This window comes from Gopherus flavomarginatus, chromosome 4, assembly GCF_025201925.1.
Source record: "Gopherus flavomarginatus isolate rGopFla2 chromosome 4, rGopFla2.mat.asm, whole genome shotgun sequence".
Taxonomy (NCBI): domain Eukaryota; kingdom Metazoa; phylum Chordata; order Testudines; family Testudinidae; genus Gopherus; species Gopherus flavomarginatus.
In genome coordinates, this window is record NC_066620.1 from 85,657,345 (window position 1) to 85,674,515 (window position 17,171).

Consider the following 17,171-nt stretch of genomic DNA (forward strand, 5'->3'; position numbering starts at 1 on the left):
CGTGCAGTACTTTGCACTTATCTTTATTGAATTTCATCTTGTTGATTTCAGACTAATTCTTCAATTTGTCAAGGTGACTTTGAATTCTGATCCTGTTCTCCAAAGTGTTTGCAGCCTCTCCAGGCCTGGTATCCTCTGCAAATTTTATAAGCGCACGCTCCACTCCATTGTCCAAGTCATCAGTGAAAATACTGAATAGTACTGGACTCAGGAAAGACCCCCTGTAAGACCCCACTAGATATGTCCTCCTAGTTTGACAGTGAACTAGTGATCACTACTCTTTGAGGATAGTCTTTCAACCAGTTGTGCACCTACTTTATAGTAATTCAATCTAGACCACCTTTCCTTAGTTGCCTATGAGAACGTTATGTGGGACTGTGTCAAAAGCCTTACTAAAATCAAGATCACCACATCTATTGCTTTCCTCCCTACCTGTTATGCCAGTAACCTTGTCAAAAGAAGGAAATTATGTTGGGTTGGCGTGAGTTGTTTTTTGGCAAATCTAGGCTGTCCACTATTCCTTACCCTCTAGGTGCTTACATATTGATCGTTTAACAAATGGTTCCAGTATCTTTCCAGGTATTGAACTTAGGCTGATTGATCTATAATTCCCTCTATCCTCCAGGTGAGGGTTGAAGCAGATTAGTAGGAAATATTGTGCTGCCTCTGACAATGCTCTACTTGTTTTGCAGATACAGTAGAACTTCAAAGATACAAACACCAGAGTTATGGACTGCTGTGAGCCCCTGCTCTGAGCAATTTGCCCTGAGGAGCATCCCATAGCATCTTGAATGGAGGTTGTTCATAACTCTGAACAACCTCCATTCCCAAGGTGTCCATAACTCTGAGGTTCTACAGTAAAGAGGGGCCTTCAGTCCTGAAAGCTGTCACACCAGCAATTCCACCACTGCTAAACTTATATGGACCATCTAATTAATTCAAAAAAGCATATCAGCCAGAAAAATAAGGCCCCAGCAGCCTCAACTCATCAGTGGAAAGCACAGGAAAGACAGAGACTTCAAAGGTAGTGGTGGTGAAACCAGGTGTGGCTAAATTCAATGGGCTATTCATTTGTATCCGAAGTTGCAGGAAGAGAGAATTTGCATTGTAAAAATTATCAATGGAGCGTGCAGGGGTGAGGAACCCACAGCTAGCAGGAAAAAGGATCTTTAACTGGGGATATATTTCAGAAGACTATAACAAGAGAGGGAGTGAACCCCTAAGTTACCCTTCACCCGAGGAGACAAGGAAAACTGGTGCCTTGGACTCTGCGGGGATCCTGGCTAAGAGGTAATCAGCTATTGCTGGAAAGGGAAGATTGAGGAGGTGGCTCTACAAAGTCTGTAGCTTGTTAAGTTAGGTCTCAGCCCTTAGAAAGTATACTTTTACTATTGTTTGTAACCATTCCCATTTTTATCCCTTCTATTTGGTATCACTTAACCTATGTCCTTTTGTTAATATACTTGTTTTATTACCAAGTCTGTGCTGTGTATACCCTAGTTAAGTTAATCAGCTGTAATGTACTGACTCTTTAAAAGAGCAGCAAACTTAATATCATCTGCAAATGTACAGTTGCAGGGGTTGTGCATTGCAAAGATACATCTCTGAACAGTTCAGAAGCTGGAGTTCACTGGTTGTTACCTGCTAGATGAGGTTTGGGCCAGGAAAGCCTTGAGGAGTTTTCTGGGGAGGAAGACAGACTAGTGTGACAGGGAGCTGACACACAGTCTAATCACCAGAAAAGCTCACTCTTGCTGAGGCAGAAAGGTAACAGAGTGGCTCACAGCTCTAGGTACCCCAGCAGAATGTTACACCCGTCCATTCCCATGGGAAATTGACACACAAAGATAATGTAATCTATTTCCAGCAGCAAGCCTAGCCTAAAGCATAGGCACTATTACAGAGACAGCGGAAGTGAGATTTCTCAAGTCTCTGGAAAATTCATTTTACTGCGACATTTTTCAGTAGCAAGGGATCAGTTCCCATTGCAATTCACTGCTGCAGTTTTTCATAGCACAGTCTGCTGCAGAGGCTATAGTCCAACAGCCATTTCCATCTTGAGGCGCACCCACCAGCTGTTAAGTGTCTATTTCTGAGGCCATTGTGCCCCCAACTGCTGGAAGGGAGAAGGAGCTCTCTCTTGTCTTCCTCCTCACTTCTCCCACCAGAGTCTCCTGCCATATGTTTGGGAAGTGGGTAGGCTCCGCTATTTATATCCTCTTCCCTCATGGTAGATACTAGAGCTCTTCTTAATAAGCAGGAGCAGAGTAAACCTGGCATGACTTTTCTCAGTGACACTGCTGCCCATGTGGTTGAGAACAGTGTCAGTAAAACCAAGAATCACATTACTTTTACTTTGCTGCTGCTTCGGTGGCACTTTGGTGGGGGGGGGGTTCGCTCCAGGTCTTCTGCGGCACCAAAGGACCCCCCGCTGCTGAAATGCTGCCGAAGACCTGGAGCAGATGCCCCCGGCTGCCGGGTGATGAAAAAAAAAATTCAAAAGATGCCTAAGACACGGGGCCCTCTTAGGCACAGGGCCCAATTCCAGGGAATCAGGGGAATTGGCTTAAAGCCGGCCCTGTTCGGGAAGCTATGGAAAAACATTGCTGGAGCATTCTCTGATTGAAAATGCACACAAATAAAACTCCCCAACTTCATGGACTTTCTTTCTGAACTAAGACTGAGCTTGAGAATATATTCAGTGAGACTACTTGCTTTTGTGCATTCTAACCGCCAGTTATTGAAAAAAAGACGCTAATAAGGCATTGCTAAAAAAACTAAACAAACCTCCAAACAGAATTTAATTTTTATGATGGAAAACTAACTTTTTTTAGCTACGTGATTAACAAATGGACAGATAGTTAACTCTCCTGGAACTGGGACCTTGAAATATAAATTCACCCCATGTTTTATTCCTCCCTCTTTCAAAATAGATCTGGTAAATCACTTAATGAGAGAGAAGCTTGGTCTTTGTGATATTTTTATGTGATAGTGAAGTGATACAGATTCTTCAGTACATCTTCCCTGTTTCCCTTAATACTGATTTATTTATTTTTTTTTAAAGGGCACTGGAAATAGTTCCTGGTTTTTCATATTATGAAGAGTTTGAGCCAATTGTATAGACCAGAATTGGCATCAGGACTGGATAGCAGCATTTAACAACCTCTTACACTGTAGAAAACTCCCACCTACAACTAATGTGAGATGCTATAAGAATTAAAGAAATATCAAGAGGCAACAGGATCTAGTGGGTGAGGCACTGGATGGGGAAAGGGGTGTGTGTCAGTAGACCTGGGTTCTAGTTGCAAGTCTGCTACTGACCTGCTGCATGATTTTAAGCAAGTCACTTCACCTCTGTCCTGGTTTTTTGTCTTGTATACTTAGATTTAAGCTCTTCAGGGCAAGAACTGTTTCTTATCCTAACACACTGGAGCACTCCAATACAAATAATAGTAATAGGTTAGTAATATAGAAAGGAAACACATCTGGGTTGGAGGATTCTGACCTAGAGGTAAACAATTCTTTTTCTTGCTCTCTGAATCTTTGAGGTTTTCTCAGACTCATTTCTCCCACGATAAGTTGTTAAAAAGAGGAGCTCAAATGCAGAACCAACACAAGGGCCTAAATGACTTAATATAGCTAGAACCAGTGAAATTTCAGATGGCCATTAATGAAAATGAAACACAGAGTTGTGCTAGTGAACGTTCTGCCAGTGAGTGAAATGAAATGGGAAACCAATGAAGTCTGAAAAAAACAGATGGCTCAAGGCAAACTTAGGGAAAGGATTTAATCCCCTAGAACTTGAGTGCATATGCACTCAGAATAGACTATTAATCAGCGTATTGTGGAATAGCATAGCCCTTGGATGCCAGAGCAATATGCTGATCTAGTACAAAAAAACATCCCCTTTCCCTGCCACCACCAAAAAAACCCAACCACATTCTGGAAATGCTGGCTTCAGCTGATGAGAGGTTATTGGAAAACACATTACCGTTTGAGAAGCATTTCACAGAGTCAGGTGCCTGAATTCCCATTCTCTTGCCCAGGGCCGGCTCTAGCAATTTCGCCGCCCCAAGCATGGCGGCATGCCATGGGGGGCGCTCTGCTGCTCGCCGGTCCCGCGGCTCCGGTGGACCTCCCGCAGGCGTTTCTGCAGACGGTCCGCTGGTCCTGCGGCTCTGGTGGAGCTGCCACGGGCGTGTCTGCGGGAGGTCCACTGGAGCCGCAGGACCAGCGGACCGTCCGAAGCCACGCCTGCGGCAGCTCCACCGGAGCCACCTGCCGCCCTCCCAGCAACCGGCAGAGCGCCCCCCCGCGGCCTGCTGCCCCAAGCACGTGCTTGGCGCGCTGTGGCCTGGAGCCAGCCCTGCTCTTGCCACTGTCACCAGGAGCTTGTCTACATTTGAAATGCTACAAGATCACAGCTTCAGATGTCCACTTTAAAGCATTAGAGTGGCCTGCTACCTATGCTAGGGGGTGGGGTTCTCTCTTTGGTTACGTAATCTACCTCCCTGAGCGGTAGTAGCTAGGTCGATGGAAGAATTCCTCCATGGATTTTTTCGCACCCCTGAGTGATGTAGCTGAGTCAACAACTTTTTCCATGTAGACCAGGCTTCAAATTCTCAAGCAAATACATTTGGCTGAGAAAACAATGCAGACTGTTAAAAGGCTACTGGGGAAAGGAAGAGAGAAATGAGCTGCCACCCCCACAGCTTTAGGGTCTTGGAATAGACATTAGCACTATACGCCACTAAGGCTCCCCAGCACTTGTGCTGATGATTTTACCTTGTGGAAAATCATTCATGCAAAGGATACACAGGATCTCACTAGAAACTGAGGAGCAAAAATATCCAGCCAGGACAAAGGTACATTATGACAGATCTGTAAAGTTCCCTAGAAGCTAAATATAAGTGATTCTTTTAATATACAAAGCTCCAATGGGAAATGTAAAGCTATTGTGAACAGCACATGGCAAATACTCCATGTCTGTACAGAACTGAAACACCCCAGCGTACAATTCTCAGATGAAATACATCACACCTGAAAAGAGCAAGGGAAAAAGTAATGAAGAGGAGACAAGAGTGTGGCTTTTCATGGGCTGCCCACTAGCTCCCAGTACAATCCCTGCCCCCCCCCACCCCCGTGAGAGTGCACAGCAGGACTCTACAGGTGCATATGGAAGCCTGGCTCAGCAATAGCTTCTAAAAGAGACACTGCAAATGTCAAAAGGGCTGTTTCCCAAGTCTATCCCTGCCCCCTTCACACACAATTCACGGTCCCCTGAACATGGGCTGGTTGTATGGAAAGGTTTCACTGGAGAGGGGAAGGAGTATGGTGACCTGGGGGAACAGCATGATCCACTGAATAAAACACAAGCATGGGACTAAGGAGACCTGGCTTCTGGCCCTCATCCTGCCTCTGACTCACTGTATGATCTTAAGCGAGCCATTTAAACTTCAGTGCCTCAGTTTCCCCATCTGTAAAATGGGGATAATAAAAACATTTGTCTTCATTGGAAAAGCACTTAGAGATCTCCAGGAAAAAGTACTATATGAGAGCTAAAAGTTACTTATTAATAACTTTCCCCCTCCCCTCCTTAAGTCGTTACTGGCCAAGTTCAGCTGACGTTTGTACTTGGTCATCCTCTTTGAGGCATCTAACAAAAGGAAGTGTCCTAGCACAACAAAAAGTTTCAACAGCTCTGTTTTGAATCCTTTGGTAGCAGGGCTGTAACTAGGGTGGGGTGAGCACAGCAGCGACCCAGGGCACAGAGCCACTGGGGGTGCAAAAATGGGGTAGCACAGAGGATCAGAGGCCCAGTGGTGTCAGCCCCCACCCTTGCAAGATCAGAGCCAGTGGTGTCCAGCCAGAGCCCAGGGTGCTCAGGGCCCCCCTCCCTGCAGGATTGTGGAGCAGGTTCCCCAGCACTAAGACCGTGGTGGGGCGGCAGGGTGCTGAGTGCCAGCTTGGCTCCTACTGAGCATGCTCATTGCTCAGTAACATCTGGTGAAACTGCTGCCCTTGCTGGGAATTAAAAAAGTTAAAGGAGGGAATGGGCCAGGTCTGACCAGGGGGCAGAAACCAACAGGGTGGGGGGTGTCAAACAGGAGGAGGCAGGGACAAGAGAGGGGCTGAGGAGCAAAATTTGGGGTAGGAGTCAGGGTTCAGCCCAGGGTTGAGGTACTGCCAGATAGTGGCAGAGGGGGTAACAGTTACCCTGATGGGATGAGCCATCTGCCCTGTTTGCAAAAGTGAGGGCGGGGGGACAGAACAGTTTCCATGCTTAGGAAGAAGTGTTCGGAGAAGAAAAATTAAGTCGGTCTGGGTTGCTTGTGATTTACAGCTAGTGGAAGCCACAGTAGAAACAAAGTGAACATTGCACAAGTAAAACATGCCTTTTTAATTCCTAGTCAGTAGGGATAAAACACATCCTGCTCCCTGCTTTAGGAGTGTTTTCCTGTTACTGTGACCTACCCTTACTTGTTTCTTCCTCAGCCTGAGCCAATCCTTATTACAGAGCAGAATAAGGAGCCTCCCTCTGATCTATCGTTATAATGCTCCAGTATCTGGCCAGCAAGGTGCACTCACACATCAGGGAACTGGTACCTTCACGGCACAATGGCCCTGGATGCTAAACGATTGTGTGAAAAGTAATGTGGCAACTAAAAGCATCATAGAGTAGCTTTTATTGTCTACATACTGTATTGATATGCAAAAATAAATGCATTATAACTTCTCTAATATTTTAACTCCTTATCTAAAAAATCCCATAAGGGGCGCAAATATGCTTGCACCACTCGCCCAGGGTGCTAAAATGCCCAGTTACAGCTCTGTCTGGTAGTTCCAACAGTCTGCAGTGAGCAGATGTGGGTGTAGTTAGCACTATTAAGTGACCTATTAATCACTTGCATTTACACAGATCTGTTAAGTAAAGCATCCCAGAATGTTGGCGAGGGAGAAATCAAGAGAGTGAAATCAAAAGGCACATCTAGGGTTTTGATTTAAACAGTGTCAGCAAATGCTCTCAAAAAGAAGAAAACCCTTCCACTGCAGAACTGTAGCCAGAAAACTGCACTTAAGTATTGAAGGTTTGGCTTGAAAAGCATCTCAACAGCAATAAATACATAGGGAAATATATTGGAAAGATAGCCTGCTTGCTTAGCTTGTAGGACAGACAGCAGGCTGAAGTTCAAACCCAACCTCAGTGTTACTTCTGTAAATTTGGCATTCCCTAGGGAAGGCAAATCCAATCTGCAATGCCTGTAATAGTTACTAATAATTCACACTTCAAGTGCTTTCCACCTGTGCTCTCCATGCACTTTACAAACATTCATTTATCTGCAGCAACTGTGAGGGAAAAGTCAACAATGTAAGAAACTACACGCATGCACCAATCTGAACTACTTATCTCGGTGTCATCAGCCATGTACTGCTGATGATTCTCCTTCAGTTTTAGCTTTTGGTGCAGAAGAACCTGCACTGTAGGGCTTCGGTTATCATGAAGAAAGTTGCCCTGGAATGCAGTACAGGGGTGGCCAGGATATCCTGGATGGCCCCAAATACTCCAGACTGTAGTCCTGGTTTTACAGATGGAGAAACTAAGGCAAAGAGTTTAAGTGAGATGCCTAAAGTGACACAGTTTGGTCAAGCATATAATATTCATAATACATGTGGAATGGAAAATGGGGATAGGGAAGTGGAAAGAAAATGAGAGAAATTTTAAATCTCCAGAAAGCTTTCATTTGAGTTCTGAGCAACTGCACATGTAGATTTATCTTATCCAAACTGGGTTTGCCTCTGCTTAGCTCATATTCTTACTTGTTTTAGTTGAACGGCTGAGCTACACCAGGAAGACATTAGGAACTGAGAGGTGGTGCTTTGTTTAGGAAGTTCTGAGGCAGATGTGATACAAAATGTAAATTCATCTCAAAGCAAAGACCTGCACTGCCAGCTCTGGAATCAAGTTATTCATAGCACAGGAGAGAGAGCTGGGCCAATACTGTAACATATAAATCAATGTGCTTTGAGTGTGTTTTAGCATCTTTTCATGATAACCATGAAGTTTCTAATGAATTAGTTTGCTGGCAGGAATATTACCCTGACAGCAAACTATCAGCGCATATTGCAGAATATTCACAGGGAATGAATGTTGAACCTGTAAACATGAATATTTGTTTACACCAACATCTGATTCAGAGTTCTGCTCATCCAATCAGGGAGCAGACCAAAACCACATGATCATTCTGAACAGCTCAAATTTCAAATACTGAATGCTAGCAAGAAACCCATCAGTGAACTACACAACAAGAATTGTGCACAGAAATGATTCAATGAATAACTTCAAAAAACAAATGTGAGCAAGTTGACCTGTTGACCAAGTAGCTCGGTCCTCTTCTGCCTACAGTGGCCCAATTGGTTGAATTACATTAAAATTTCCTATATACAAAACATATAGTGCCAAATTCTGCCCACAAGCAAGTGACCATTGTTCCCACTGAGATCACTGTACATGTATGTGTCAGGATGGAATTTGGTCCCTTGGTGTTACAGGATTTTGTGCTGCATTTGCCTGCATATGGGAGCTTCTTTGAGAATACACAGCTTGGTCACCCATTAATTATCTATCAACAGGCTTTTGTTTATGTTGGCAGACTTGCAGGATGGGCATGGTGGGAGGGAGACATGGAACTTTCCTCTTATCTGGATCTATGATCTCTTTATATGAAACTCAGTTAAAACCCATTTTTTGGTACATTAAGAAAATTACTGTTTTACTCCTTCACAGAACAGCAGACAGTCACCAAATAAGCGTTTGGCTTCTGCAAGGCCTTTGTGAATGTGTTGGAGAGCTAAGCGACAGCGCTGAACATGGTCTGTGAGGGGAAAGTCAACAATGTAAGAAAGTCTGTAGTTGCTACTGTAATTGGCAAAATCCTGTTTTCTGTTTTGGAATGAATGTTCATGCTTCTCAATATTCATTCTCACCCCTTCCTAAGGGCTCTCACTCAGTCATTTTAATATGATGATGATGATGGAGTCACATAATGGAAAGGACCTAAAGGCCGTTAAGAATATTCTAGTTGTTATTTGGATGCAAGTCAGGCATGAGTGTCAACTTCATAAATTGTGAGAGAGCATCTGGGTCTGATCCTGTGAGGTGCTGAGTGTCCTCTGCTTCCACTAACTCGTCCATTTAAAGAGTGCATTAATGGAGAAGATTGGAGGATAAAATCTAATTACAGCTCAGTGTATCTGAAATCCTGGCACGTCTGCTGTCTTATCAGGTTTTTTGGATAGATCTGTGAACTTTATTCTTCTGTCTCTGTCCCTATTATCCTTCAACAACAACCTTGAAGGAGAGTTCTCCTTGGAGACTAAGGACACTACCACTGTACTGCATGTTGCCTTCCAAAAGCCTGTGAGTGGAAACTTCCAAGGTTGCTACATAAAACAGCCCTGGGCACGAGGAACCACGCAGCTGCTAACACATGACGCAGGAGCATCATGGGAGTTGCGGTTCCGTGTGTGGAAAGCCATTCCCTCTCTCTCCTCTATGAGGCCCCTCAGAGCCCAGGAACACAGGCAAGAGACAACCCCCACATCCACACACACACACTTCCCCTGCTTGAGTCCCTCCCCATTCACAGCTTCTCTGCTACCCAATCTCTCCCCAGCCCTGCCTTCAGAGCGTGGCCACCTTTCAGCCATGCCAACCAGGGAGGTGGGGGTGGGTGGTTGGATGGAACAGGAAGCCCTTGCCCAGGGCTGCTGTGACAGAGAAAGCTGCTGCTGGCAAAGTTGACAGGTGGAAGTATATGATTCTAGTTTTCTCCCAAGTCCTTTGCCAATGTATTGCGCCACTGAAAATGCAGACCTTTATTTCCAGCTAACTTGTCTTACAGAATAAAATTCTTTCTTGGAGAGCTATCCAAATAGTCTACACCACTGGTGACGTAGCCCAGGTTTTCAAAAGGGCTCAGCACTCACAGTTGAGCCATTCCCCCTTCCCCCATCATCTAGGCACCAAAATAAGTAGCTCTTCCAAAAAATCTAGCTCAAAATGTTTTATAAACAGACTCAACCAGAAGCCTTAAAGTTTACACTCAAGTTCTTATGTTTTCTTCAGGTAATATCAGATTTTCTGTCTTGGAGGGCTAGGAGGGGGAACCTAATATACTGGCCACAGAATGCAGGCCATGAGGATGCTACACTTGGACTAATTCTATTGCATATATAGATACAACTTAAGCTGTGTGATATATGCAGTGTTAGGTTTGGAGGAAAAAATGATCCAATTAAAGAACAGGAGAGATTCCTCCGATATCTTTGGGATGGAGATAGTCCCTATTGCTGCAGTTTGGCTTTTTTTTTTTAAATGCATTTAAGGCTGGCAGCCAGCTGGATAGTTCCAGAAATGGAACCCCCCTGTTTAGCCACAGAACAGGTATAGCATGGATAGTGGCAGTACAAGCTTCCTTTGATGGTACTAGAAATGTGCCTCTAATCCATTCTGGAGCTACCATCAACAGGGTGGAGAGAGGCCTGGTTCAGCCTCCAGAGCCCATTTAATCCTCAGCCTCTGCTGAGACTACCAGTAAAGCTGACAATTTTGATGAGTCTTGAGCACACACCTATCTGCTAGAAATTGCACGGAGACCAACCAACGCAGAACCTACCTGACAGATGAAACCAGTAGATGAGCACTGCCGAACCCATAGGCTGAATTTCCGCTTTTTCCTTTTCCGTAGCTCCCGCTCTGTGCATGTGGCAATGAAAACTGGGTCCTCATCGATCAGCGGTTCATGTAGCACCTATGATCAAAATAAGTACATTACTTTGTTTAGAAGTAACAGTACTACAAAGTCTCCCAAGGCAATGTTATCTGTCATGATTGCACTTGCCACCCTGTAAAAGAAAGAAATGCTACTTTTGCTCAGTTCTCTCATTTAGAAGCACTATGGCCCATCACCACAAGCCAATATGCTCTCTTGAGCACTGAGGACTATGTGAAAGAAGTGAGGTCCTTTGGACTCTGTCCCTTAGTCTCTCCACCCTAATTTTAATTGTCCCCAATCTTGACATTAGACTGCATGTCCTCCTCGTCACAATGTTATATGCCTCTCCAAGTGATTTATAATGTGAAATTATCCCATGAGAACTTCAAATACATGCTTATTCACCAGATGTTATTTTATTTTGCAAAGCATTTTTCATGCCAATTATATCCTACGGTATTTTGCAGGTTTACATGACATAGTTATTGAGCAAAAAATAAACAGCAGAGGGGGAGAGAAATTAAAGAGGTACTCAAGGGAGATAAAGATGCTTTCTTAGGCCACTTGAGAAAAAATGGAGATCAAGGAATTTTGTTCCCAATCCCAGGAGCTGCAGAGGAGAAGGCTCTTGCACCAGCAGCAGTGAGATTCTGTGAAAAGACAGGCGGGAAGCAGGGGCTAGATGAGCAGGGACAGGAATATAAAGAGGTAAGTTCTATGATGCAGACTGGAGAAAGTCTATGGAGTGTTTCAAAATGGGGCAATTTTGCACCAGCAACATAGCATGAATGGGGAGCCAGGAGAACGATTTGAGGATGTGGATTATATAGTTTGTGCTTTTTTAAGTGTGCGTGAACAACAGCAGCAGCATTCTGCGTGCGCTGGGATGTGAGAAGGCTATAAAAAGGAAGGTACAATAGTCATGCTGAGTGGAAACGAAGACATGAAGTGGGACACTATACACATTTTCAAAGATTTGCACTGGTTGCAAATGGCTTCTATTAAATAAGATCATAAAAGTTTCCATACTGGAACAAGATAATTGATCCATCTAGTACACGGTTCTGTCTGACGGTGGCTAGTCCTGGAGGCCTCAGAGAAAGGTGGAACAGGCCTGACAGTCCACAGGCAACCTTAATTCCAGCACTTCCTATCTCAAATATTTGACTTAGCAATCTTAATATTCTTTTAAACATAATTTTGTGTGTGGAATTCTTTAAAAAGGTGGAGTTCCTTTAGTGCTCCAGGAGTTACTTACAGAAGAGTGTTCCTATCACTCCTATTGCCTCGTGGGCCACCACTGTGGCCTAGGTTTTTCCAATGTGGATATGCACAGTTGCACAGTGTGAGGACATAAAACACAAAGAGCCATCCCGTGAGCAGTAACTATAGAAATGCAGGACTAGGAAGTCCCTCTTATGAAGCACTCCCTGGAACACATCTTGGTCCTCTCTGGTAACTGTGGAGGATCCGGAACTCTATAACCATTACACATCTCCCTTTCCTGATGATAAAAAATAAATAAAACAAATCAACCACCTGTGTGGGTCTTATATATATTTTGATTTGTGTGTGCACACATAAAATAAACTTCAGTTTAACAGGTGTATTAATCTGCATGCATCTAATTATTAAAAAAAAAATCAGGGCACTTTCTTGCAATGCCACTACTGCATTAAACATGGGGTGTGTGTGGAGATGTGGCACACCCCTATGTAAAGCCACCTCACAGGTAGCCACTTGTCTCTCAAAATTGAAGTTGTTAAGACATCATTCCTTCAATCCACAAAGGCACACATGTTCTCAGGCCCGTGGCTGCTGCACGACTCCATTTAGACACACTCCAGGTTTTAATGGCTCATAAAAACATTCACGGCACCATCTGAAAGTATTCTTGCAAAATGTACAGTTTACCTACAGAAATAGAGATGCAGACGTGAGGAGGCATGCAAATTCTCCTGACTGTTGGGGAAGCTGCAGTTGCCAGCCCACCAAGTGCCAGTTATCCCAACACAACTGAACCGTCTTCCTCTAGGATCAAGTCAAATAACTTATAGTTTAAGTACACACAGCACTTTGCACGTTTGTAGCAACTTTTCATTTGAGGATCTCAAAGCACATTGCAAATATTAAGTCTCTCAACACTCCCTTGAGCTGGATATTTATACATATTTTGCAAATGGGGAAACTGAGATACAGAGAGGTTGTGACTTGCCCATCATCATCTCACTTAAACATCTGTATAAATCTGTATTCAATCATAAGCCTTCCTAAAAAAGGAAAAAACAAAAAAAAGGAGGGTTGATCATTATTTATTTCCCTTTTTTCTAGTCTCAAACTGGCTATTGTTCAGTATTGTGAAGTGTACGTGTGTGGGGGGAGGGGGGGTGTACATGTACACACACATCCTCTAGTAGATGGAATCTGCCCTGCATAACAGTACCACATGTCCACTGAAAAAAGGTGTACCCAAGTGGCAACAGATGAAGCATTGACCCCAGTAGCTGAGGCTCAAAACCCCCTTCCCGCTGGCTTTTCCAGGTAAAGGCAGTGATTTCTTTACATGCGTTTGTTGGGGAGGGATGGGATACCAAGGAAATTCTTCTGTCCAAAACAATGTGAGCCAGATTCTCAGCTGCTTTAAAATCTGTGTAATTGAAACTAATGGAGCAACAACAGGATCTGGCTCTCTGTTAATTGGTTCTGTACTTTAAATAACTTCCCAGCTTGGAGCAGGGGGTATTATTTCCTCTATGCAAATTTCTGTTTGCCTTAACATATGCTAAATATATCATAGTACAGGGGTAATTAACTAGCTTTTGTCAAGGTCCAAATTTCCTGTAAAAGTCCAGACTCTAGAGAGAAGAATATAAAAACCAAGAACAATAAAAAGTAAACAAGATTTCACTGTATGTTCAAAAGCACCTGAGGGTCTAGATTTGGCCCATGGTCCACCTCTTGACTATCCCTGTCACAGTACCATGCTCTGTTTACCTCATTCTTCAACTTTGGATATTAGCTTTCCCATCCCCTTGTACAAAAGGAGTTCACAAAATCCCCAAGTGTGATGTCTTCTGTAGCATGTGCACCTCAAAAGAGAGCATGCAGAAGTTTAGCATGCATTTAAAGATATACGATGTGGATTTTGGGATAGGAGACAGGAATTTGTGTCTCTGAAAAATGGTAAGCTGTCCCAATAACACATGTAATATGATGCCCCTGGATAAGTTATCAGCAGGAACTGAAGGCAGGACCTCAAGCATGTTGGGAATTGGCCCTGCTTTGAGCAGGGGGTTGGACTAGATGACCTCCTGAGGTCCCTTCCAACTCTGATATTCTATGATTCATGAGCCTTTGCTGCCCGAGCTAAAGAATCCAGGCTTCATAACTCCAAGGCTGTACCAGACTCACAAGCCTCCTGTGGACTAGCTACAAGAAGGTGACAAGCACCACAACCTTCGCACTGATTACATAAACCATCCAATCAAGATAATGGAAAGGAATTTAAAGGAAAGAACACACATCTGTTGGGGAGGCGAGAGTGGGGGGAGAGGACCAACAGGAGATGAGCCTATGCCAAAACTCCTGATTTGAAGACCAAAAGGTTTGGGAATACTAGAAATCCAGATATGGATAAGGCGGCTGCAGCGTGGATAGCATTTTTTTTAAATTATTAAAGCCAGCCAATGAAAACATACTGGTGGGCACACAATAACCTTGGTTGCCTCAGGAAATGTTAACTCAAACCATCCAGAAACAAGTGACAGACTGGAAACCCCCCATGCACAAAACAGCCACCCTCCAAAGTTCTCCAAAAATCCCTGGATCAGAGAAAAATGAGGGAGGGGATTTCCACAACACAATTGCCATAGCTATAAAGAGGACACATCCAACCGCCCATCAGAATGAGCTCTTTTTTACCATTTCCTCTTGTATCTGTTCAACAGGATTAGTATTTATATTTTCACTTGGCCCTTACATTCTGGATCTGATACTTAATCTTATACCATCTGCACCCTGGGCAATTCTCAGAGGTTTTTTTCCCCTCTTGCTTCAAGCTGGTGAAGCCCCAGTCCCTCAGGATGTTGGGTATACAATTCCTGTTGACTCCACAGAGAGCTAGAGCACTGAGTCGCTTGCAGGATCAGGTCTGGATTGTATTTCAGTATGATACTTATTCCTCTGATGGTCTTACTATTTTTAAGAACAGACTTAAAACCCCTTTCTCATCTAATTATTTTTGGTGTTTGATGTTCAACTTGAGATGGCTGAAGAGTGGCTTTTAAAATTAACACACACATTGACAAGGGAGCCTAAGGGTGGGGGAAATGGGAGCTAAGAATGGCTGTCACCTTAAAAAAAAAAAAAAAGAGAGAGAGAGAAAAGAGTTTCCGTACAAAACAAAACACAAATATACAGACTGCGTGTGGAGATTCAGACGCTTAGTCATCGCAAACGTGGTACAGTTGTTTCTATTGATTAAGTTTTCAGACCTTGTATGGGGGACGGTATATGTAGGAGTCACATTACTCGCTAATGGGATTTGTGCTTCTCAAATGTCCCACAGGAATCCAACGTTCCGAGCATTTACAAACATGGTTATCAAGCTTCTAAGCCCTTGATTTTTGCACCCACTGAAGTCAATGGGTGGGATGCCCTGTCCTCGGAATATTTTCTGTGTTTGATTTGCTGTTTTGCCTTGACACCAGAGACAGCCCCTTGCCGGCGTAGCCTAACATGAAGGGTTCTGTCTCACGGCTTCTACCTCAAACCGATTAATGTTTGGACCGTGAACTGCTGCACTGTCCTGAATTCTACAGCCACCATGGTTGGCTGGTCTCTTTCTCTTCCCCTATGAAATAAGCAAATTTCCATTATTTGCTACTCAGTTCTATTCATTTTTAGCCATGCTTCAATGGAAAAATATTTTAAGATAAGACTTGCCATGCTGGGACAGGTCATACATCCACCTAGTCTGGTATCTTGTCTCTGATCATAGCCAATACCCAATGCTTCAGAGGAAGTCAAACACTCTTATAACTCATCTCTTTTTGCAATACTATAGCACAGGAAACAGACAAAGAATGTCCTTTTGCTGCTCTCCACAATAAGTCAGCTTTGCACCCTGAAAGCAAGAGCTTGATTAAAAGGTATTTCAGGTAGAACGTTTTGAATTACATTTGTTTTATTATTTTCCTAATCTCCCGAATGTGGGAAATAGAATTGTCCACAGAGCTGTTTGCCATATTTAACATTTTGTGCCATGGATGGAAGAGTAAATGATATAGGTTGTGAGAATTTTAAGTTACATTTCCTTGATCTTGGTTTATTTGGTTACTTAGCTTGTGTAGCAATAATCAGATAAGTAACGGTAACAATAATATCACAGGTTTCCATGGTTTGGTTTCTCAATGTCTTATATGAAATTTGCTCAGCTTACAAGCTTGAAGTTCCCCGCCCCCCCCCCCGCCCCCCCCCCCCCAACTGCAACCTGAACCTGGAATCTAAAAATCCAGCTGGGTTCTATCTGCCTCCTACACCAGCACCAATCATTAAAAAAAAAAAAAAAAAAAAAGAGTCCACAATTAGAACTTGACTGACATTTTTGCCAGCACGCAGGCAATAAGATCCATCGCTGCAGGGCCAACAGCCGTGAAAACATGTTTTGATCAGTCAGGCAAAGAAACATGCCTTACGAGACAGAGCCAAACCAAAGTGGCTGGTCACCTGCAACTTCTATTGTTTTGAGAGTTGCAAGCCTCTCAGATTCTTGCTCAAGAGAGCAGATGCTCAGAGCTAGAAGGTGCCACTTACACTCAGTCATAGTCACACTGCATTGTGTCTTCATTCTGTAATATCTAACTCTCTCTACAGGCAACTCCTCTGCAGTTTCAGTACTAATGATCAACCTAGAGTATGTAGCAACCTAAGATTTCAACTGTCAATAAGTTAACTCTTACCTGGGTTTGGGAAGGCCTAAAAGTAGAGTCAAAGCCATGCTGCAGAGAGTCCAGAAAAGGCTGAATTTTGTAGAGGCCATGTGTCATCTGGCTGGAACGGAAGGCCACAATGTGGAAGTACTTCAGGATTTTCTCAAACCGCGGCTGTGTCATGATCAGCGCAATGCTCTTGTTGCTGTAGAAGCCACTGCTCCAAATGCTGAGGACGGACTCACAGTGGTGAATGCTTGTTGAGATCATGTAGCCTAGGAAGGCTTTCATTTCTGTTAGCGTGACATCCATCCAGGCATCATCTTTGCCAAATCTCTCCTGGAACTTCTTGGCATACATATTGGTTTGTACCACCATGTTCTTTAATACATTGTCAGGGACAAAGAGCTGAAAAAAGTCCATGGCACTGGCAGTTGGGGGCATTTTATGGGTTGGACCTAGAACA

The 17,171-nt window shown here is 43.7% G+C and overlaps 1 protein-coding gene across 1 annotated transcript in view; it reads right to left on the minus strand.

Moving 5' to 3' along the window:
- The window catches only part of PGBD5 (piggyBac transposable element derived 5), a 93,911-nt gene that overhangs the window by 21,146 nt on the left and 55,594 nt on the right, over positions 1-17,171 (minus strand). The window contains 2 exon segments of the mRNA XM_050949111.1: positions 10,677-10,811; positions 16,736-17,163. Of these exon segments, the coding sequence (XP_050805068.1) occupies positions 10,677-10,811; positions 16,736-17,163 (563 nt within the window).